This window comes from Amblyomma mixtum, chromosome 1 (assembly GCF_055824585.1).
Source record: "Amblyomma mixtum isolate Tamu chromosome 1, ASM5582458v1, whole genome shotgun sequence".
Classification (NCBI taxonomy): Eukaryota; Metazoa; Arthropoda; class Arachnida; order Ixodida; family Ixodidae; genus Amblyomma; species Amblyomma mixtum.
The window spans coordinates 195,755,373-195,777,586 of NC_143012.1; the positions used below are offsets into that span (position 1 = coordinate 195,755,373).

Below are 22,214 nucleotides of genomic sequence, written 5' to 3' on the forward strand. Positions count from 1 at the left end.
TACATCAGCTGCAACGATGTGAGAGGTACGGAAGTAGTCCGCATGACAAAAAAAAAGGGAAGCGTGTTACTACGCGCTTGTTATGTGGCCAAGTGGTCTAAGGCATGATAAAGCGACAGTGTGTCATCAGGAGTAAGAGCTCGTGTATTCAAGCTCAGGACGAATGTATCGTGTAATAAGCCTGCCGGCAAAACATTTACTGCTTGTCGCTCGCCACCAGGAATGTAATACATGTCGGTAGCGGATGTGGGCACCGCAGACAAGAGCGCTAGCTTTGACAGCGTTGCACCTGATGTATGGAACGGAGTGTAGTGCCTGCCGCGGTGCTCATCAGTGGTAGTGAAGACAGTGAGAAGCATAGTGGAAGCACAGTTATCGCTTGGTGCGTTTCAATAAGTTTCGAGCTGAATCCCTGCTTATTGGCTTTTGCTTTACTCTACTTATTTAGCATTACTTGCTGGTTTGGTGGTAATTAATTCACACCTTGCGTCAGAGTGCGTTGTAGGAGGAGAGATGCAAGTACAAGTGCTGTGGGTTTTTTTACCAGCTTTCTGGTGAAGTGCTTAGTGGTCATTAATTGGCCTGATTGACTTTGAATAGTTCATGGGCACTGTTCTTTTTATCAGTAGTTCACCGCAGTTCTGGCTGGGGTGAACATTGGGATCTTTGTGTGCCAGTAATTAGCTTGGTTTACAGTAACTTTATGTTTGTACTTTGAATACGATGCTGGTTGTTCCATGAAAGTTTGGCATACTGTTGCTTGTAGAATTTTAACCAACCCCAAAGGCTCACGTTGCTGCGTGCTTTCAATGTTTTGAGCCATGCTGCAAGTTTGGACTATGCACTCAATTTGTGCATTGGTTGCGGTGGAATTTGGACCACTGAAGAGTGCAGTTGCTCACTTTATTGGGGTGCTTGATGGTGGAACATTAACTGCACATTGCAAAACCCCGGGTGTTTGTCATGAGCTTGTTCTTTGTTGCAAGCATTTTCCTTCATCTGCATAGGGGTAAGACGAAGTGTGTCTAGATGGGCAAGTTGCTTGGTGCAAGGGGTGCCTGTTGTGACCCGGGCGCTGTTTGTGCGCAGACAATGTGAACGAGTACCTGAAGCTGGCGGCCAACGCGGACCGCCAGCAGATGCAGCGCATCAAGAGCGTCTTTGAGAAGAAGAACCAGAAGTGTGCCCAGTCCATCGCCCAGCTCCAGCGGAAGCTGGAGGGGTACATCCGGCGCAAGCGAGAGCTGGAGACGCACGGTGCCGCGGCATCTTCCTCCTGGCAGCCGCGAGACGTGCTGCAAAATGTCGGCCAGGGCATCAGGTGAGACAGGGGGGAGGTGGGAAGGGGGGGGGGGCTTTTTATTTATTGGGGCCAGGTTGCTGTGAGGTGTGGCAATCCTTCGTTGTAGTAATTCCACCTGTAATTGCTAGAGGCTCCTGCCAGTTTTATGTTTTTATTCAGTTGAATGTGTGCATAAACCTTTCTTGTTCGTGTTACTTATGAAGTGTCAGTGTTTTGCTATTCAACCCAGGTACTTGTATGTTTGGGTAAGCAACTTCAAAAACATTCATTCTCATACTCACACTTTTTTGCATCTGTTTCAAAGAAAGTGCAATTTGGCGCATGCAACCGGCTGCTGAAAACGGGACAGTCAGCCACATAGGCTAGCAGTGTTGTTGTGGTTGTGTGAGGAGTCATATGCCAGAGTAACTGCTATGTTTAGGGAAGATCAGTTATTTGTATGCATCGACAAAATGATGCATGGAAGTGTGTGCGATTCTTGAAACATTCATCATTTACCTTTAGCAAGTATTTGAAAGCAGTGTAAGAAAAGAAGCCGCATATCAAAGCCGCATATCAAAGCCGCATATCAAAGCCGCATATCAAAGCCGCATATCAAAGCCGCATATCACATTTTTGAGGAAATTAAAGGAGGGGGCAATTTTTATTGCCATGCGGTCTTTTTGTTATAATGTCAGTTTTGAGATGGCATCTTTCTGTATTTGTTAAGGCTTTCCAGCCCTTTTTATTATCCTGGCTTGTTCAAGCCTTAGTGATAACTGCTTTGCAGTGCTGTTCAAGTGTTTCGTAGTCTTCAAGAAAGGAATTTGAGTTTTACCACAAAGCTGAACTTGGTTTCCCTAACCAGTCACTTGCCAGGAAAACGTCAGTTGGAATGGAAACTCACATTCTATCAGCAACTAGAGCAGCAGAAGCTTACCATGTTGGGCAGTTTTAGCCACACAAGAGTGCTGTTGTGCGATCTGTAATCAAATGCTGTGGCACATACAACAGGGCCAAGTTTATTTCTCCAGTGCTTCTTAGGGCTAAGTGGTATCGTGCGAAGGATGTCACTTGAAGGGACGCTCAGGGCAAATAAGAGCTCTTAGATCATACCCGTTGAAAAAGTTTGTTTCAAAAAGTGGCTGGTCGCACTGGCCACTTTGTGGGGGCTTACGTAGAGTGGCGCCATCTGGAAACGGCCAGTAAAAGCTGTCCCCATTTGTTTCTGTTGTCTTCCGAAGAGCTGAGATCTTGTCACATTTTTTGTTCTTTTTATCACTTGGATTGTTATAGGTATGATTTTTGTTTGTGCATCGGTTGCACTAATTTTGTTGCCACGCGCTAATGCATTTCTAAAGAAAAAAAGGAGGTGGGTAACACGGTCGCAGTTTACGTTGTTGACCATGGGAGTCGTGACAGGCCGTAGACCTCTGAATTTCAGTACATGGACCCTGTGGAAAGTTCTGCAACTTCTAAGATCAAAGAGCTTTGGAAAAAAAATTGAGGTTGACTTCTATCAGTTGGTTACTGCATTCTTATGATGAAGAGGCCACTTCCTCGGAAAACGAAAATTTTGTAAGCTAGGAAAGGTTAAAAAAAAAAGCGAAAAAACTTAGTAAAGGTATCAGCACTACTGACCGTTCTCGCAGGCAAGCTGTGATAACATGAAGATGGTTTTAACGCGGATCTAGGCTACTACCGTTCAGTTGCAAACAGTGGTCACAGGCGTCCATTTCAGTTAGCTGTCGCAACAGTTTGAATCGAGGAGTGGGAAAGAAACGATGATTCTTTTTTAAATTTAATTTTCTCAATGATAAATATTTCTCCTGCTGGTGAACAAACATCAGTGTGGCCAGAAAGAACCACATAATAGATTTTTACTTGCAGTGAACATTGGATGGAGTTCTCCTCAGGGATATTTGATGCCGAGACTTGTTTGGCCTCCGCACTGTTTTTGTTTTGGCCGCCGCGGTGGCTCAGTGGTCGTGGTGCTCGGCTGTTGACCCGAAAGATGCGAGTTTGATACTGGCTGCGGTGGTTGTATTTTAGTGGAGGCGAAATGCTAGAGGCCCATGTACTGTGCATCAATCTCAAGCCCTCTACTATGGCACCCCTCATAGCCTTTGGGACTTGAAACCTGTGGGTTTCTGAGTGGAGTGATTCGCCTCAAAGAAATAGGCCTCCAAGTTCACAAAGGAGACGTTTATTCACGTCGTCCTCCAGCAGTACACACACACTCAATAGTCAACCCGTCCCGAGGGCGTGCGAGGAGCAAGGCTCCGCTGCGCGCACGAAGCGACTCGAGCAATGTGTCGCCGCTAGCACGCCGCTGCAGGAGAATGTCCCCGCGGCAGTGCTGTGATCTCTCTCTCGTGTCGACCGTTGGGCCGGTTGCGAGAGAGAGTGGGCAATCAACGCAAGGTACGCCTGTTGGAGGTCGCTGGACCCCGCTGGACAGGCTCGAGCCGCTGCAGGTCAGAGGACACGTGCGGGCGAGCTCGAGTATGCACTGGTCCGAACGGCAAAGGCCGGCACGGACAAATAGTAGCGGCCGCACCTTATGCTGTCTTGGAGGGATCTCTCTCTGGGCCCCGCTCTGACGGTCGCGCGGTGCGCGGCTGCCCAAGCGAGTCCTGAAATCCCGCCAAAAGTCACCAATGGCAAAGGCCGTTGGGGAGCCGGGGCGGAGCTGTGGCCAAATGACAGTGAATAGTCACTTAGCCGCCTCTCCACCGCCTGAGGCGGGAGCAAGGGAAACAGGAGAAACATCGCGGGAAGCCGGCACAGCTGCGCAAAGGCAACGGCGGAAAGCCAGGATTCCCACAAACCAACCAATCCGAACTGCAGTGTTTTGGGGGATTACAGCGGTGCACTCAGCTGCCTGGCATTACCATCTCTTTTTACCTCCCTAATCCCGTTTTCTGTGTTGTTTTGCATGGCTCTCCAGTGGCGTGGTGGGGAACATCAAGGGTGGGCTGTCTGGCCTCGCATCAGTGGCGCATTCGTCAACCGAGTAAGTCTGACCTTTTACTTCCTGCTCTATAGTTTATGTAATTTATTTCTTGCAACAGGCTGTTTGAGGAAGGAACTTTGTGCTCTCAATATTTGTGATATCTCAATCACCAGCGCATTGATGAAAACGACCTTTTTTCCCCCCCCCCGAGTTTCTTGTGCAGTTTGGCCATGCGCAGAAGTGTTTGCACCTGTGATGTGTGTTGGTGTATACGGCTATTCGTATTTGTATTTTTCTAAGTTGCGCGTACAGTCACAGACAAACAGTATTTATGGGATGTGGGTTTTCAGGGAAAAAAGAAAGCTCATCTCTAAGCTGTCAAAGACAGCATGGAAATAGTTTTTTTTTCCACGGCCCTGCTTCTTGTGAACTTGTGGCTGTGCAGTGTATATTACTTTTATCCTTTGTCAGCTGCACAAACAGGGCCTGTATTCTAACTTCGATCCCTCGAGTGGACGCTGAGGTGCTCTCTGATAGGCTGAAGCAGCAGAAGTAGATATGCCGCTAAGCTGCTATGTGAAGTGTACCCAGACTGGGAGTGAAAATGATTACTTGACTTGTCACCGAAGTGTGTTTGATTTGACAGCCCTGTTTCTTGTTGGGTGCTCACTGACACTGCAGTCAGTGCTACAGTGTTGACAGCTTTAGAGAGAGAGTTTTGGAACAAAGATTCGTGGTGTCTACTAGGCAGCTTAGGTGTCACGACGGTTACACAGCAGCTGCGATCAAAAGCAACGGCCCAGAATTGGATCCTTTTGGCTAATGAGCAAAAAAGTATTTCCTGCCATGTTTTATCGGGATAATGGTGATTTTTATTCCCACATTAAATTTTTTTTTCGTGTAATGCATCACGCTGTCATTAAAAGAAAATGGTTTCCTAAATTGTCGCACTAAGAAGCTTTTTATCACTCACGGTGTCGTGGATGCAGATGGTGTAATTGCCGTATGGGCTACACCACTGCACTTCTTGTTGCAACTAGCCACAGCAGTGGCTCAGTGGTTATGGTGATTGGCTGCAATGCTGGAGAGCTATTTCCTTTGCGATGTCAGTGCACGCTAAAGAACCCCAGGTGGTTGAAATTGTCCAGAGTCCTCCACTACAGCGTCCCTCATAGCCTGAGCTGGTTCAATTTTCAATTTTATTTATTTCCCATGCACACATGGAGAGGGTCGAAGGAACTAAAGCCACAAAATGTGGCTTGTCATGCCCCGCGGCTCCTACATTGCAGGGCAGCAAGTAACATGGAAATTACCGTATTTACTCGCGTAATAGGCGCACTCGCATAATAGGCGCACCCCTAGTTAGGGCGCGAAAAATCAGATTTTTTTTTATTTCCGCGCATAATAGGCGCACCCCGAACTTGGCACTGTGATCAGTACTGTACTTACACGATTGCAAGCCGACGCCTCGCCACCCCCCGCTTCCCAATCTTTATTTTAACAAAGTTTTTGCTGAACTGACTACTAGTCCCTACTAGTGCTGCTGCCGTCGCAGCTGCTGCAGACCCACAGCACGTACAACGACATCGCGTAGAACAGCCGCACACAGTTTTCAGGGATGCTCACTTTAAACGTCTGTTTGGAAAGCTTCATCTCCAGCCGGAAACGTTCCCGACTTAAGCCCACGAAAACCTCGGCGCTTGGAGTCGCGTACGAAAATTTAGGGACGCCGCAGTCGCAACTGCCCCACTTCTCGGCCACGTCGTATTTTCCAACCTACCAGCCGTGTAGCTGTTAAGGTGCTTGCCCGTCGAGCTAAAACATCGACGCTCCGCGGCAAAGCCATAAACCACGATAACTATCGTGCTACCGCAAATCCTGGCACTTGACAGCAACAACAACAACAACAAAAAAACGAGCTGGAGATGCTGATGGCGATTAGATAGCGAAAGCTCCCGGCGTAGGAAAACGATGATGATGATAAGCTTGGCCTTGGGCGCCCTTCGTGGGCGGCGTCTGGAAGCTCCTGTGCGCGTGTGTGGCCTCCGCGATCAAGCGCCCGTTGCGCGCAGCCGGAGCAGATCGCGGGGGCCTCGGCGCGTGCATTCCGAAAGTTTCGGTGCGGCCCTTACACGGACTTTTTTTTTTTAACATTTTCTTCGCGAAAACGGGGTGCGGCCCGTACACGAGTGCGTTTACGCGGTGTGTTCAATTTTGCGAGTCGAAAAATTTCCGGAAATTTTACCCCGCGTAATAGGCGCACCCCGAACTTTGAGCCGGATTTTCTGGAAAAAAAGTGCGCCTATTATGCGAGTAAATACGGTACCTACACAAGGAGCATCACAAAAATTCAAACAGTGGTTGTCAAAAATGGCTGGTGCATCATTAGAAAAAACAATAATGAATGAAGCGCACAGAAAAAATGATAAAAAAGGAAGAGAAAAAATACACTTCTTAGAAAAACAGGTCTTTGGTTATTCAAATCAGGTCGACACTGTATGGGGCTTTAAACCCGATAAGACCTAACTTTCTCATTGCAACTAAGAACTACAACAGCTTTGACTGCTTTGACTATTTGGTGAGTGCTGAGAGTCCTGAGACAAATCAAAGCTAGAATGGGAGCCCTGGTCCAGTTCTGTCTGTGCTGTCCATGCCTCTGAAATGCTGTAGGGGCTCTGTGCTCTCTTTTTGCAGTGTCCAAAATTTCATGATCGTTGCTTTCTTTGTTTCACTGTCTCCCTTCTGGCTGCAGCAACAAGTATGCGTCAGATGAGGATAGCTCGAGCCTGACGTCCGAGTCAAGCCAGCTGGCGTCCCTGTCCCATCATCCGGGGTTGTCAGGTGGGGCAGGGTCGGGGTCAGCCCCGGCCACGGCCAGCCCCCGCCACCCTCCGCTGATCCCGCCCCCAGACCCCCAGTCCCTCCTGGTGGGCGTGGCCAGCCCCTCGGTGGCCCCGCCCCCTCTCTCCTCCACGGTGGGTGGGGCCCTGGTCCCCGAGGCAGAGCTGGAGCCCCTGCTGGCGGAGCTGGCCGAGCGGCGGGAGGAGTGCCAGCGCCTCACGGAGGAGATCGAGGCACTCAAGGTGTGTGTGTGTGTGTGTGTGTGTGTGTGTGTGTGTGTGTGTGTGTGTGTGTGTGTGTGTGTGTGTGTGTGTGTGCGCGTGCGCGTGCGTGCGTGCGTGCGTGCCACCCCTATCCCTTGTAAGGCTGCATACTCAGGTATAAATGGAAAGCATTACCTCAGGGAGAATCACATAAACATCAGATGCATGCAGGGTGAAGCCTTCAACACTCTTGCTGTCCCCTTTCAGATTCGCCGCCGCGGTGACTCAGTGGCTATGGTGCTCGGCTGCTGGCCCAAAAGACGCGGGTTCGATCCCGGCCGCGGCGGCTAGAATTTCTTTGGAGGAGAAATTCTAGAGGCCCGTGTGCAGTGCGATGTCAGTGCACGTTAAAGAACCCCAGGTGGTCGAAATTTCCGGAGCCCTCCACTACGGCGTCCCTCACAGCCTTAGTCGCTTTGGGACGTTAAACCCCACAAACCAAACCAACCAACCTTTCAGATTCAGTTGCGCCCCCCTGTTATATTTGCTGCTGTTTTTTATGTGTGGACTCCTTGGTCAGCGCAGAGTGAGGACCAAAACTTAGTGCTGCCCGCCTCTGCCGGACCGTATACATAGATCATTGCAGGAGCTGCCTTTGCAAAGATACAGAAATTGGTGAGGTGTAGCAGACACTACGGTACCTGACTGGGGCACTTTTCAACCCGGCTAGTTTGGTTCAGATGAGGTTATGGTCTCGCCTGCACTGGAAATGAAGATCATAGTTAATGAGGGCAGGTGTAGCTTTGCAGTACTTTTAGTGCATGGCTTATATTGCCATCTGGCGACTTGGCTGCGGTATATTTGACATCGTTGCTGCACTTTTACTTAAGCCGACACTGTAGCACTGTTCTATGGCTCAGGTTCCGAACACTTGAGGAGTTCATGATGGTCAGATGACCTCTTCGACTCCATCACTTGCCACCATTATGTTTTCAGAAAACTGCATTCCTTCTTGGCACACCAATTTGTGCAGCTTTTTCAAGCAGTACCCCTGTGCATCTATGCAGGTCCCAGAGGACAACGTAGAGGCTTTAAAAGCGCGCTTCTTTTAGCAGGTGCGCTGCAAAAGTTGCTGCTCACTGTTCTGGCAACCTTCCATGCCTTGTATCGTGAAGAAAAGGAGTGCGGTACCCTGAAAGCATTTCCAGTAATTTTAATGAATGTGCAGCATGGTTGCCATTACCAGTCAGAGAAGCACTGTCGATAATTTTGCTGTAGATTTTGTGCATTTTTTTGTGTTGCTGGCTTTTTATACACGAGTAAGTGGGGCTTTGTGTCTTGGGACAGTTAAATCATGGCTGTAAGAAGGAACCTTTGCATTTCACCACCCTTTGTACTGAAGTCCTGGCTGGCTGCTTGTCATTTAACACAGTATGGGGCAGATGTGGCAAGCAGCAGGTTAAATGCTGCAGAGATAGCCATAGGCTACATTTCTTCTTGATGAATCATGCCGGATTAACTTCTCACAAAAGATAACTTAGTAGATGGCTGGCAGTATGCAACAGTTACCTTTGTTTTGCTTTATTCTGCTGGTTTAGGTTTTGTGGACAAAGGTTGCAGTTTTTGTTTGTCGCTAAAACGAACTCTTGCATATTTGCGTTAATGCATTGCTGTCATTACGGAGCTCTGAGCTGTGTAGCAATAGTGTATCAAAGCCAATCTCTGGATGTTGAATCAGTAGCGTAGGAGGCTGTTCCCATCCATTCATTTTCAAAGCTCTCTGCTGCCAAAGAGCATTGGCTGTTTGAGTGTCGCTCATGATATTGGCCTCTGTGAGTGACAGCCTCCAGCCCCCTGATGGTACAAAACAGTGTGGTATGTGCTGTAGCAGTGTTTTGCCTGTGAGAGGGGCATTGTGCACTTGTCTTGATCAGGCAGAAGTGGGAAGCACTCCTGTTGTCTGCAAAGGTGTCATTTTATTTTGTGCCACATGTTGTGCCTTCACTCTGTTTGCTTTCCTTGAGCGTTCACTTATAAAGATAGCGCACTGCTAAACGTCCTCTGCGTAGCAAGTCAGTTTTTCAGTCTACAAATGAGTTAAGTGGCAAAAGGGAAAGATACCATGCTTGTTGTGTGCAGTGCAGCCCACAAGATGTGAGGGAAATGATGACAGAGGCATGGTGGTGGCGTGCCATTTTGAAGTCCTTGTCTTGCAGTGTGTCTGTTTTTCTTAACACATTTCTGATTTCCAAAAGGGTTTCTACCAGTTGCTCGGGCATCTGTGCTTGTTGTGGTGAGCCCTGCTGCTGCTTCTGCCAAAGCATCCTTTTCTTCTCTTCTCTTCCTCCATTCCCTTTCCCTCTCTCTCTCTCTCTGTCCTGTCCAACTGCCCCTGTTCCGCCGCTGCAGGTGTTCATTTTCGGCTCCCCTTGCAAGCTGGAAACTGCGGTACATATCTGTCTGGACCAATTCCTCTCTGGCGTGTGCCCCTTGCTCCTCTCTCGTTCTGTGTTCTTGCCTTTTGTTCTATGCAGGAGCATTATGTGCCCTTCCTTTTTTTCTTTTTTGCAACCTCTAGCCATTTGATATATGTTTTGTCTTGCCTTTTACAGTGATAATTGTTAGGTGCCTGTTGCTGGGTTTCACGTCTGTGTAGTAGTAGTAGTAGTAGTAGTAGTAGCAGCAGCAGTAGTCGGCGTAACCGGTGGCTGCATTGCCGTGGGAACCACTGCAAGGGAGGTTACCGTAGAAGAGGAGGGTATGAGGAGAGCAGAGCAATGCCTAACTGGTGGGTGGTTACCATGGGAGCCATCCGGAGGGGGACCACGGAGGAAGGAGTAGGGTATGGGGGAAGCGTAGAAATGTGGAACCGGAGGCTGGTTGCCATGGCAACCACCCGAGGATACTTGCCGTACGAGGAGGATCCTGTGGTTATCATGGAAGGAACAAGGTATGGACCAGAGCATAGGAAGGTGCAACATGAGGGTGGTGACCACGGGAACCGGTCCAGGAGATGGTTACTGTTGAAAGAGGAGGGTGGGGCAAGAGCAGAGAAATCCCCGACCGGAGGGTAGATACCACTGGGACCACCTGGAGGATGATTGCCGTTGAGGGATGAAGGTGGGGCGCGAGCTTAAGAAGGTGCAACCAGAGGGTGGTTGCCATGGCGACCACCCGGAGGGTGTATGATAAGTGAGGAATGAGCAACCGGGAAGGCTTCTGCCACGGAAAACATTCAGAGTGTGTTTACCATGGAATTGAGGAGGGGTAGTATGGTGAGAGGTAGGTATCACGCTCCATCTGCCGTAGAGGCGAGCCTCTCATTTCGCCGCTCTCCGGCCAGTGTTTCCTTTCTTAGTGTAGTTGTAAATAAATCCTAGTTTGTTGTTTTTAAAAGTATTTTGATCTCCCGCCTGACTTTGAAAAACGTATGGTGTTCTTCGCTATTCATCCTTTTGTTGAGACCAGTTGATGTTTTCCAATTCTGTTTTGATCCAAGCTGAAGTTTCACTGTTTGCATGCTTATTTTTATTATCAGTGTGAAGTAACCGAGCAGTAGGGTTCTTAGCAAAGGAAGGCATTTGGCTCTGAATCGTGAAAAGTAAAACTATGGGTAACTAAGTAAATAAATAAATAAATAGCCTCTGGACATGGTCCAGTTCTCCACGTGGCTACATAGACAGCAAAGTGGACAGCAGCCATGTTAGGCAACATTTTTTTTTCCTGCAGAGAGCAAAGGAGAGAGTTTGAGAAAGCACTGAGCATAGCATGCATTGAGGCAGTCTTCTGTGTCTGAATCGGCAGCGACCCTCTCTATCTGAAACTCTGTTTGACAGCTGTATTTGAAACTTTTAATTTAAGAATAATTGTCTGTAGAGCTGAAGGCTTATTTATAACCAACATTACTAGATGCAGGTCTCCTTTTAAATGTCGCAAACGTTGTAAAGTTTTGTCTTTCTTTTAGCCCCGATTTTGGTTGTGCGTGTCTGCTCAGTTGCATCTGACCATGTAGTTTGCTTTTAGACATTGTTAGTAAACTGGTTTTGCTTCACCAAAACAAATTGTAAGGTTACCAAAGTTCAGTGATATTACTGCAGAAGCTATGCTCTCGGACGGCCAGTAGTGCTTGAGCAGGCAACTGATTCGAATTTTTCAACAGTGGTCATACTTTGCGCCGTTTTCGAAATGTGGAGAAAGCATCGGACTAATCAGGATAGCTAGCTTTGTGTCAGTCAGCCAGAAGTGTTCGCTGTTATGGTGTTGCTTTATGCTATCATGATGTAATGGCTGGCATAGTTGCCTTTCAAAATGCGTAGTATGCATCATATGCATCATCTGGTATGTGCCTTCTTTTCGGACGAATTGCAGACGTCAAATGCTTCTATTTCTAATCACGTAACCTTGTTAATTTACACAGCAAAGCCTTTAAACCTGGCTCTAAACTTCTTGCATACCTCCCGAGATTTTTTTTTTTTCTTGAAATGCATGTTTATGAAGTGTTATCTTTTGTAACATTCGTGTTATTTCAACGTTCGTAACTTGTTACTTGCAAGAAAACTATGCATGAATGGCTAGCTGTGTACACTGGGTTACTTTTTTTTTCTTTTTCCTTGTCTGTACTCTGCTGCTGTCTCTTTTTCTAGTAGGCGGGGGATGCACTGGCAGTCATAGGTTTTTTTTTTATTGCTCCTCTAACATTGCACATGACATTGAAATAAAGCCATTAGTATTTTTACAGGATGCCAGTTTAGATGAAAGTAACACTTGTGGAGCAGAGCTTCCAGCTAGAAAGGCAACCACCTTTTTTTTCTTCTTCTCTGCTGTCACTCTGCAGAACCAGCTGCACCACGAGTGTTCCTATTTCAGCCAAGCCCTGCAGGAAGAGCGCTACAGGTACGAGGTGGGTGCGCTTTCTTTTCTCTTCCTTCTTTGCTCTTCCGGCTTCCCGGGCTGCTTCTCTATGTGGAGTGTCGCCCAGAAGGTGTTCTTTCGTGTGGTTTGCATGGCTTGGTGCTGTTTTTTTTCTCCAATTCAAGTATGCACCAACTAGCCCAAAAAGAGGCGTTAATGCAGGCGTATCTGTACACCACTTCAGTTCAGCTGGCACCTGTCTTCAGCCGCAGTTCGCTTAGCGCAACCCTCTCAATGTTTTCACTCACACGATGATGCGTGACGACAAACGCGGACAAGAAGGGAGACATGTCTGATGGATCGCAGTAACAATGACAGTACCTTCTTAAAGAGACACCGAGGTATAATTGAAGTTGTCATATATCAATTTGTCGCTGCATCATGATGACAGGGGGCTGTTTTTAGTTAAAATGAAACTTTTCTGCCTAGAAAAGGCCAAAAGGTTGCATAAAAACATCGCCACCTGCGGCCATTTTAACCACCAAGCTGCAGTGACAGGGCTTCTTATTGAACGTGGTTCATCAGTGCTAAACTACATCGCCAGCCAATTCAAGTCAGCAAACATGTCTTCCATAAAAGTCTAAACTGCCAAGGTAGTACCGAAAGTAATGAAAAAAAATTGGCATTACTCTATTATTAACTGGCATGCATTGTTCAAAATTCTGTTTGCTTGTAGAGTAGCTCTTTCTCAATACAAAGGTACTACTTGTTGTCATGTCAATTCACGAGCGACGCAATTGGGCCAGCGTCAGTTTGTCAATTCGCTGCCGATTTGTGTCTGTGGTTGCTGTGGATTTTCTCCTACTGCACGGTTTGTCTTTGGCACTGGTATTCCCTGTTTAAACTTCTTAATCCATCTCGGCACGTTCATCTTGTCAGCGGTGTCATCTCCTTAAACATTCAGTACTTTTCTATGGATATTGGACAGCCTGCATCCTTCCTTTGTCAAAAATTCCAGGGCGGCCCATCTGAAAAAAAAAAAAATAATAAAAATCTGACGGTTATATGAAGAAGAGTTACCCGGCAAACACATAGAATTTGAATGAGGTTCTCTCAGATCATGGATGGCAAATTACCAATATCCCTCAAGAGAAAAGCATACAACAGTTGTATCTTACCGATACTCACCTATGGGGCAGAAACGTGGAGGCTAACAAAGAGGGTTCAACTTAAGGACAACTCAGTGAGCTATGGAAAGAAAAATGATAGGTGTAACGTTAAGAGATTGGAAACGGGCGGAGTGGGGGAGAGAACAAACGCGGGTTAATGACATCCTAGTTGATAGCAAGAGGAAGAAGTGGGCTTGGACAGGGCATGTATTGCGAAGGCAAGATAACCGCTGGTCCTTAAGGGTAACGGAGTGGATTCCAAGAGATGGCAAGCGTAGCAGGGAACGGCAGAAAGTTAGGTGGGCGGATGAGATTAAGAAATTTGCAGGGATACGTTAGCTGCAACTGGCGAAGGACAGGGTTAATTGGAAAGACGTGCGAGAGGCCTTTGCCCTGCAGTGGGTGTAGTCAGGCTGATGATGATGTCAAATAGTAATAGAAGTTACGCCAACTTTTGCATTACTTTCAGTACAGCCCTGTGGAGAGAGAGTTCTCCATTTCCAAATGCAAGTTTTTCAGCACTGAATTCGTCTTTTGCTGCCAAGAGAACGTCTGCAGAACCACAAAAAGCCGCACAGTTGAATTTTGCTGAAAAACTGAAATTGCACAGAGTCATCCTCAGCGTCCCTCAAAGAGTGAAATGTGAGCTGAAGGGAATTTCTGGGAAAACCATAGTGCTGGTGAAATCGCTGTGCTGATTTACTCTGAAGTGTGATGGCATTTATGGCCTCACAGCATGGCTCACAGCATGTCACGCGAAACCGGGATGTGCGAGCTAAATGTGCCCCTGCTGTCAAAGAATGTGCTCTGTGGTGCTCACCGTAGAGCAGCTGCGGCAGTGTTTCACAGCCCACACTTTGTGTTGAGGTGCTGCTAGGGAACGTATAGGGGACGCGAGTAGTGTGCTGTTACATTGCAGCCGAAAGTTGCCTCTGGTCCCTTGTTCTGCATGCTGTCTTCGCCTGCCTAGAGTGCCCCTTGCATTTCAGATGACGTTGCTGCTGTCTTATTGAGCTTTTCTTCTTGAATTTTACGGTTATGCTAGTCACACTGGCCCAGTCTTGTTGGCACACGTGCTGTAGTGTATTGGTTGTGTGCTGAAAAAAAAGCCAGCCTCCGTAATGTAACTTACTGTGTGTCATTGCCCTCTCCTGTGTAACAATCATTATTGGACACCACGGGACAAGGTTCTTCGGTTTGAATCGTTGTCTTTCTTTTGGTATGTCGGAAAACGTCACAACACTTCCGTTTGACCAGCAGCAGGCGTAGAGCCTGAAGTATGTTATGCTAGGGCAAGCTGAAGCATAGCAACATGTACGTTATGGTTCGTAAATGGTAAGAAGTTTGTCTAGCACATGCGGGCGACAACAAGGTTAGGAGCACTGCACACTGGGAAGCGTGGTGCTAGAAGCCTTGTTCGCGACTGGCAGGAGCTCTGGAAGATCCCAGCAGCAGTAGGTGGTATGGGGAGGGATAATGCCCAACTCCCAATCATCTGCAGACAATGTATGCTGCGGCCATTGCTCTTCCAGATTTTGCCACGCCATTGCAATGCTGGGCAATCTGAAGTGAAAACAGTGTGTAAGGGGCACGTGCACTGTTTGTTCAAATATTTTGGGATCTCCAGAGCACTGCACCAGATCATCGCACTGGCTGCATACTCATTTTCACTACATTCAAAGCTTCACTGTGAAGCTTAAGTGGGGGCGCAGCTTTCAGGTTGGAAAAAATGGCCAAAGAAATACTTTTTTAAAAATTATTGCGTCCAAGAGGAAGTACTGAAAAAAAAAAAAAAGTTTGAGGGAACTGTTGTGGCACTCCATAGCGAGGAAATGGTCGAAAAATCTGCATTTTTTTCTGTTCCGGTTTTCTGATTGGGTGCTCAGCTTGTGCAGCTGATTTGTTCAGGACAGTTTTGTCTATTTTGGCCCCGTTTGCCTGTTGCACTCGCGGAATTCCACTCTATGCAATGGCATTCTTGCTTTTTCATTTCGATGGGTTGTAGGATTTTCGTGTGACATCTTGTTAACAGTGTGTCTACAGCAACTGCTACCAGTCTATAGCAGTCTATAGCAACTGCTTTGTAAAGAATGAAAACAAAATAAAAATTTGTCATGGAAAAAGAATCTAAGAAGTGAAATGGATTTTCAACCAGTCTTCTGTCATAGTTTGTCTAGTCTGCGGGCTTTTCACAAGGTGTAGAAGAGGAAAAAATGTGTACAGAAAAGTTCTGCAGATACAACGCTGAAATTTTGTGCACTTGAAAGCATTACTTTGAAAGCGTTACTTGCATGCAGAAAAATCGTCATCAAAATACACAAGAAATTAAGAAAGTTGGTGTTGAAAGCCATGTCCCCCCCTTAATATTGCTCTGAAGGACCTAGACTATGCATTTTTTGTCATGCTTCGCTGATATCTGCAGTTTGGTCACAAGCCGAAGGCGGCCGATCTCTTCGCTCAGTTCACTTTGTAATACCCGGCTGTTATGGATTGTGCTGTCCGGCATTGAGAAACTTGCCCCTTTTTTGCGACAAAAGTGCCCAAGTTCTGCAGCACACAATTTCCACATTATACAAGGTTGCACTGTGTACTAGGGGCATTGTCGGCAGCATTACATGCATAGTGTATGAGCACCATATGGTGCCTCCGAATCAGTGTAATGGAAACCACGAAGTCAATGTCCAGTGGGGCCTGTCTGTGGAGATTGCACAACATATATCTTAAGAAGCTACATCTGTGATGATGGTGCATGATGCTACGACACTGCCTAACCTCACTTAGCATCAGTTTTTTAGCCTTGAGGACACTGGCGTAAGGCACAAACTAATCTGCCAATAGCGTCATAGGTTCATAGCTTTGTAGTTCATAGTTATGTAGTTCATAGCGTCATAGTTCATAGGTGGCAGTAGAATACAAGCAAATGTATGAAACTGCCACATATAGAAACGTTCTAGTCCAGGGGTTCTCAAAAAGTTGGCAAGGAATATGCTACATGTTCTGGCGTCCACCCCTTCCTGCCTGACATGCATGAAGAGCATGCAGATTACAGCCCCTAAAAATTTGACGAAGTTCGTTTAATAACGCATGGTTGAGGGTAAAACAGCCTGCTGTAAGCAATCACAGTGTGGTCATTCCCGAAATGAAGCGGTTAGAGGAGAATGGGAGGGGTTGAGCATGCGTAGATTTAGGTGCCTGGAACCCAGCAAGTTCACCTCCAGGAACCCAGTCTGAGAACCCCTGTTCTAGTCAGTATGCCTACCACCAAGGTTTGGGCAGGACCTTATGCATGCCTCTCGTTGTGCTCTCTGTTGTCATGCTGCGCTGCTGCCAGATGGGCGCCCTGGCTCCAGCTACGTGCTGGCACGGTGAACAAGCGCCAGGCAGACACGGTGTCGCAGAGGTGGGCTTTGCTTTGGATCTCGGCCGCTGCAACGCGGCAGAGCGTTGTTAATGCGATTTTATTCGAGTTGCGTGCCCTGGTGTGGTAGCTAACAGTTCCTGATTTCCTGAATATAATCAGTAGTAGCCTGGGGCGGTTGCTATCTTGGAAAAAAACGTTGTTGTCACTTGGCAACCTCAGAGCTACGCAGCATGGTCAGTTTCAGCTGTCGTTGGAAAAGGCAGCTATTAGCTTCTAACTGCCACTGAGCTGACCATTAGTTATCTGTGCCCTTCCATGTTAACCCACTCCACCCATCCCTAGTGGTGTCATGCCATGTCTTTGTCGTGTTTAAGTGGCACCAAAGACAGATGGAAGTTGGCTTGTATCAGTACGGTACCGAGTTCTAATCGTAACCACTGTCACCGAAAATGGAACTCTTATAAGCTACAAAAGACAGAACAACAAAATACAGGCGTCACCATCATTGGCCGATTTCACAAGTCAACTGTGTGCATCGGCACCAAATGTTTTTGGGTTTTGGTCCCAGAGCTTAAAAACAGCTTAAAAATGGCGGCAACCAGTGCTTCTTGGCTTGGACGTCTTGGGTGTCTGTTGACTGGCGGGAAAATTTTTAAAATCAATTTTCTAGCTGGCAAATTGGTCTTTTGCTGCCGGACAAACTTAGTATACTCAGAAGGAGCCAGAAAATAAATTAAGAACAGTTATTCGATGAAGTTGTCTTCATTGTTCCTTTAGGCCTCCAGTTCGAGGTAACAGGATGCTGACACGTTTAACGAGGTCTGCGAAGGCATAAACGGATGGACGTCTTGAACTAAGGCCTGTAAACATGCCGCTTCTGAATGCTGTGCACTGCTGTTCAGTTTGGTGAGGGTTGGAAACCGGAACCATTGACTACAGTCGCAGTTCAGACCGATCATGTTTTCAGGTGCAGCGTCATCTGACCGTGGTTGAAGTGGACCGATGATGATGATGCTTTAGCGGTGGCAGTTGAGTTAACAACCCGTGTAGCAGTGGCGTTGGTGGGTGGTCACTGAACCGCCCCGGTGTGTCTGGTGGTGTAGCGCCTGGAGGAGCAGATGAACGACCTGATTGAGCTGCACCAGAACGAGATGGAGAACCTCAAGCAGGGCATGGCGGACATGGAGGAGAAGGTGCAGTACCAGAGCGAGGAGCGCCTGCGCGACGTCCAGGAACTGCTCGAGAGCTGCCAGACACGGGTGAGCAAGTGTGCCTGTGCAGCAGGAGTTAAAAAAAAAAAATTGACTATTTGCTTACGTTATCCGCCATTACTTTTATTCACCATTCGGTATTCGCCATTACTTACGTTTGCATAATTTGTTTACGGTATTCACCATTGTATCGGCACCTTACTTTTGCCGTTCAAAGTAGAGGCCGCTCTTGGTAATTTAGACTTGAAGGGAAAGGAGACTGAAAGTGTAGTCAGGTTATCATCATCAGCAGCAGCCTGACTACACCCACTGCAGGGCAAAGGCCTCTTCCATGTCTCTCCAATTAACCCTGTCCTTTGTCAGTTGCCGCCACTGTATTCCCGCAAACTTCTTAATCTCATCCACCCACCTAACTTTCTGCCGTCCCCTGCTACGTTTGCTTTCTCTTGGAATCCACTCCGTTACCCTTAAGGACCAGCGGTTATCTTGCCTTCGCATTACATGCCCTGCCCAATCCCACTTCTTCCTCGTGATTTCGACTAGGATGTCATTAACCCGTGTTTGTTCCCTCACCCACTCCGCCCTCTTCCGATCTCTTAACGTTACACCTATCATTTTCCTTTCCATAGCTCGCTGCGTTGTTCTTAACTTAAGCTGAACCCTCTTTGTTAGCCTCCACGTTTCTGCCCCATAGGTGAGTACCGGTAGGATACAGCTGTTGTATACTTTTCTCTTCAGGGATATTGGTAAGCTACCATTCATGACCTGAGAGAACCTGCCATACGCGCTCCACCCCATTCTTATTCTTCTAGTCATTTCCCTCTCATGATCCGGATCTGCGGTCACTACCTGCCCTAAGTAGACATATTCTCTTACTACTTCTAGCACCTCGCTACCAATTGCGAACTGCTGTTCCCTTGCAGGTTATGCATCATTCTAATTAAGGGAAGAGCCCCGCTGCGGTGGCTGAGTGGTTATGGTGCTCGGCTGCTGGCCTCAGAGACGCGGGTTTGATCCCGGCCGCGGCGGCTGAATTTCGATGGAGGCGAAATTCTAGAGGCTCGTGTGCTGTGCATTGTGAGTGCACGTTAAGGAACCCCAGGAGGTCGAAATTTCCGGAGCCCTACACTACGGCGTCCCTCATAGCCTGAGTCGCTTTGGAACGTTAAACCCCAACAAACAACAAACAAACAAACAATTAAGGGAAGCATTTTTTTTTATGCACTTCACATTGACAGGACCACACCATCACTTTGAATAAAGGAGCTGGAAGAATTAAGAAAGTTCCACTGCGTCTCGTCTTGTAGTCTGTTGCCAGGAACACGTAGAAGTGCACGTGCAACGCTGCTAGCCCTTCTGTCAGCTCCTTTATGAGCCTGATCTGACCCACCAAAACAAATGAGTGAATGGGCATTGTGAGAGGCCACTGATTTCAGCTTGACCGCTCCTTGCTTGTGGAACAAAAATGAAGTGGAGCAACATCCAGCACGTCATTTGATCAAGTGCCACTGTGGAATTTTTTTCGCGATGAAAGTCAATTGGGGTTAGCACAGCTGCACAGTTATAAACCATTTTTCAATCACCACCACAGAGAGCAGATTGCATGTGGGAATGGGTCCTCTGTAGCTCCCACCGTACAAGGTGGCAGTAGAGAGAGCAGAGCCACTGCACACTTGTGCTGCCGTGTTGGTTTCCTCCCATGCTAGTTTGGATATAAACAAAAGCCACAGAAAGGCCATAGAGTCAGCCTGCACAACTGTGTCATATACAGCACTGAGTCCTGTATATGACCCTTTCCTACCTTCCTTATACTCATCACAGGTGACCAGGTGGCAGTGGCGTCAGCACCATGGCATCAGAGGGCTCATATTTCTTGTGAGAAAGGGAGGGAGGGAGGGAGGACTAAGGAAGTTGGGTCTCTGGGGAAGGGAGATTGGGGGTACCTAGTGCATATCTTGCTGGCTGGGAGGCACACGGAGTTGCATGTTTTAACTACGACGCAAGGTCAGGGAGTTATACCAGGGTGCCAGTTACATAGAGACCACGTATATCGGTTCCACTCGTAACAAACTCTCGCTTGGTATGAACGAAGGTGATGGTGTGGTCATGATAATCATGAGAGCTATGGCACTGAGTCATAGGTAGAGCAAACATCTGTGAACGTGGGCCCAACTACAGCAAACATGCATGAACCACAGACCTTTGCGTGGGACATGCTGTACAGCTGTGGTCCTCGTCAGGGGCATACATGAGGATCAAAATTTCGATGACTTTTGTATTTCTCGCAGAAATAGTGAAAATCATGCTGGTACACATGTAAAAACACAAGGAGAAAAGAAATTTGCCAGGGAACATAACATCATGTTCTTAGCGTACATCTGAATCGTACTAATTTTGCTTGCTCAGGGAATGACCTTATGGCTGTCCTCCAAACGCAGGACCACAAGAACCTTTTCTTTATAGCGGGCCACAAAGCCGAAGTGAACCACAGCGGTGAAGCGGTACAATGTCATCCTACACTGGAGAGTGCTCATTGGTTGCCCATTTATTGCCTGCACTGTATGCATCGATCATTCTTTGCTTCAAAACCAGATCAAACATTACAACCTCAGAAAGCATCCACACCTGCCCCACAAAATTCTGGGGGCACTTTGACTGTCTAAAGTGCGTAGAGGCGAAAGCGTTTTCCGCACCACTTTGACTGCCTCTGTGGCACTGGTGGTGTCACATGTAATTGAGTACTAATTACTAAGTGATGACAAATCATTTAATTAATTGTTAATTACTGATTAATGTCTGAATACTAATTAAGTGCTAATTAATGCCGCTTAAGCTTCGCCATCAGGAGTGGAACGCGACGGCGTGTTGTAGTGCTGCCAGGGAGCCCATGGAACGCCACACTGCTAAGTAAAGACAGTGCTTTGACAAAAACTAAGTGCTGTAGACAAAGTAATGACCATATTTGAGCATACAAATATCAAGACTGGCTGACATACATGTACAATATTTAAAACCTGGCACAGGACAGGGTTCATTGAAGAGATATGGGGAAAGGTCTTTGCCTTGCATTGGGCATAAACCAGGATGATGATCTCCGATACATGCTAGGCCTAAGCACACGCTGTAGGGTGACATTCACAATGCACGCCGCTTGCGTTGCTTTCTGCGCGAGACATATATGGGCAATGTCACAAAAACGCACCAGTCAGTGGCGCAACTTCGCCAGGTCACTGGTGACTCTCACATAGGTTTTATCGTTCCCCTTTTGATTCATTCCGTTATCACCCCTGCACTCTGGCTTTCACTTCGCATCAGTCATCCGAAAGCTGTTCAAACACCTCGAGCGTCCACTTCTGTGCATCTGAAATCATTCTTCGCCCAGACCACAAGAGACTGGAACAACCTGCCCTGCTGAAGCTTTCATTCGTCCTGGCCTGGAATGTTTCAAATCATTCATCACTGATTTAATTAAATCATATGCCAGCCCACCCCTCATTTAATGCCCCTAGTGGGGCTTTGAGGTACTGATAAATAAATAAAACATTGCATAGGGAGACACGATCTCGCCTATGCTATTTGCTGCCTGTTTACAGGAGGTATTCCGCGGCCTGAAATGGGAACAGCTGGGGGTAAGAGTTAATGGAGAATACGTAAGTAATTTGCGATTTGCTGATAGCATTGCATTGCCAAGTCACTCAGGACATGAACTACAAAGCATGATCAATGAATTAGGCAGGTAGAGCAGAACGGTGGGGCTAAGAATTAACATGCAGAAAACCAAAGTAATGTTCAGCAGCCTAGCAAGGGAACAGCAGTTCGCAATTGGTAGCGAGGTGCTGGAAGTAGTAAGAGAATATGTCTACTTAGGGAAGGTAGTGACAGCTGGTCTGGATCATGAGAGGGAAATAACTAGAAAAATTGGCAGGTTCTCTCAGATCATGAATGGCAGTTTACCAGTATTCCTCAAGAGAAAAGTATACAACAGCTGTATCCTGCCGGTGCTCACCTATGGGGCAAAAACGTGGAGGCTAACAAAGAGGGTTCCGCTTAAGTTAAAGACAACGCAGCGAGCTATGGAAAGAAAAATGATAGGTGTAACGTTAAGAGATCGGAAGTGGGTGGAGTGGTGAGAGAACAAATGCATGTAAATGACATCCGAGTTGAAATCAAGAGGAAGAAGTGAGCTTGGGCAGGGCATGTAATGTGAAGGCAGGATAACCGCTGGTCCTTAACGGTAACGGAGTGGATTCCAAGAGAAGCGTAGCAGGGTGCGGCAGAAAGTTAGGTGGGCGGATGGGATTAAAAAGTTTGCAGGGATACGGTGGCCGCAACTTGCGAAG

General features: G+C 47.3%; 1 protein-coding gene across 8 annotated transcripts in view; it reads left to right on the forward strand.

Moving 5' to 3' along the window:
* Dmtn (transmembrane and coiled-coil domain 2 protein Dmtn) overlaps positions 1–22,214 on the forward strand; it is a 51,648-nt gene that overhangs the window by 26,542 nt on the left and 2,892 nt on the right. For 5 of the 8 annotated variants that reach the window (XM_089561634.1, XM_089561626.1, XM_089561590.1 and 2 more), the window contains 7 exons: positions 1,090–1,321; positions 4,233–4,298; positions 6,991–7,321; positions 9,692–9,730; positions 12,117–12,182; positions 16,634–16,702; positions 17,767–17,922. In XM_089561634.1, coding sequence (XP_089417760.1) covers positions 1,090–1,321; positions 4,233–4,298; positions 6,991–7,321; positions 9,692–9,730; positions 12,117–12,182; positions 16,634–16,702; positions 17,767–17,922 — 959 coding nt within the window. The remainder of the gene's footprint in view (positions 1–1,089; positions 1,322–4,232; positions 4,299–6,990; positions 7,322–9,691; positions 9,731–12,116; positions 12,183–16,633; positions 16,703–17,766; positions 17,923–22,214) is intronic. The other 3 variants (XM_089561617.1, XM_089561607.1, XM_089561643.1) reach the window with 3 other exon arrangements.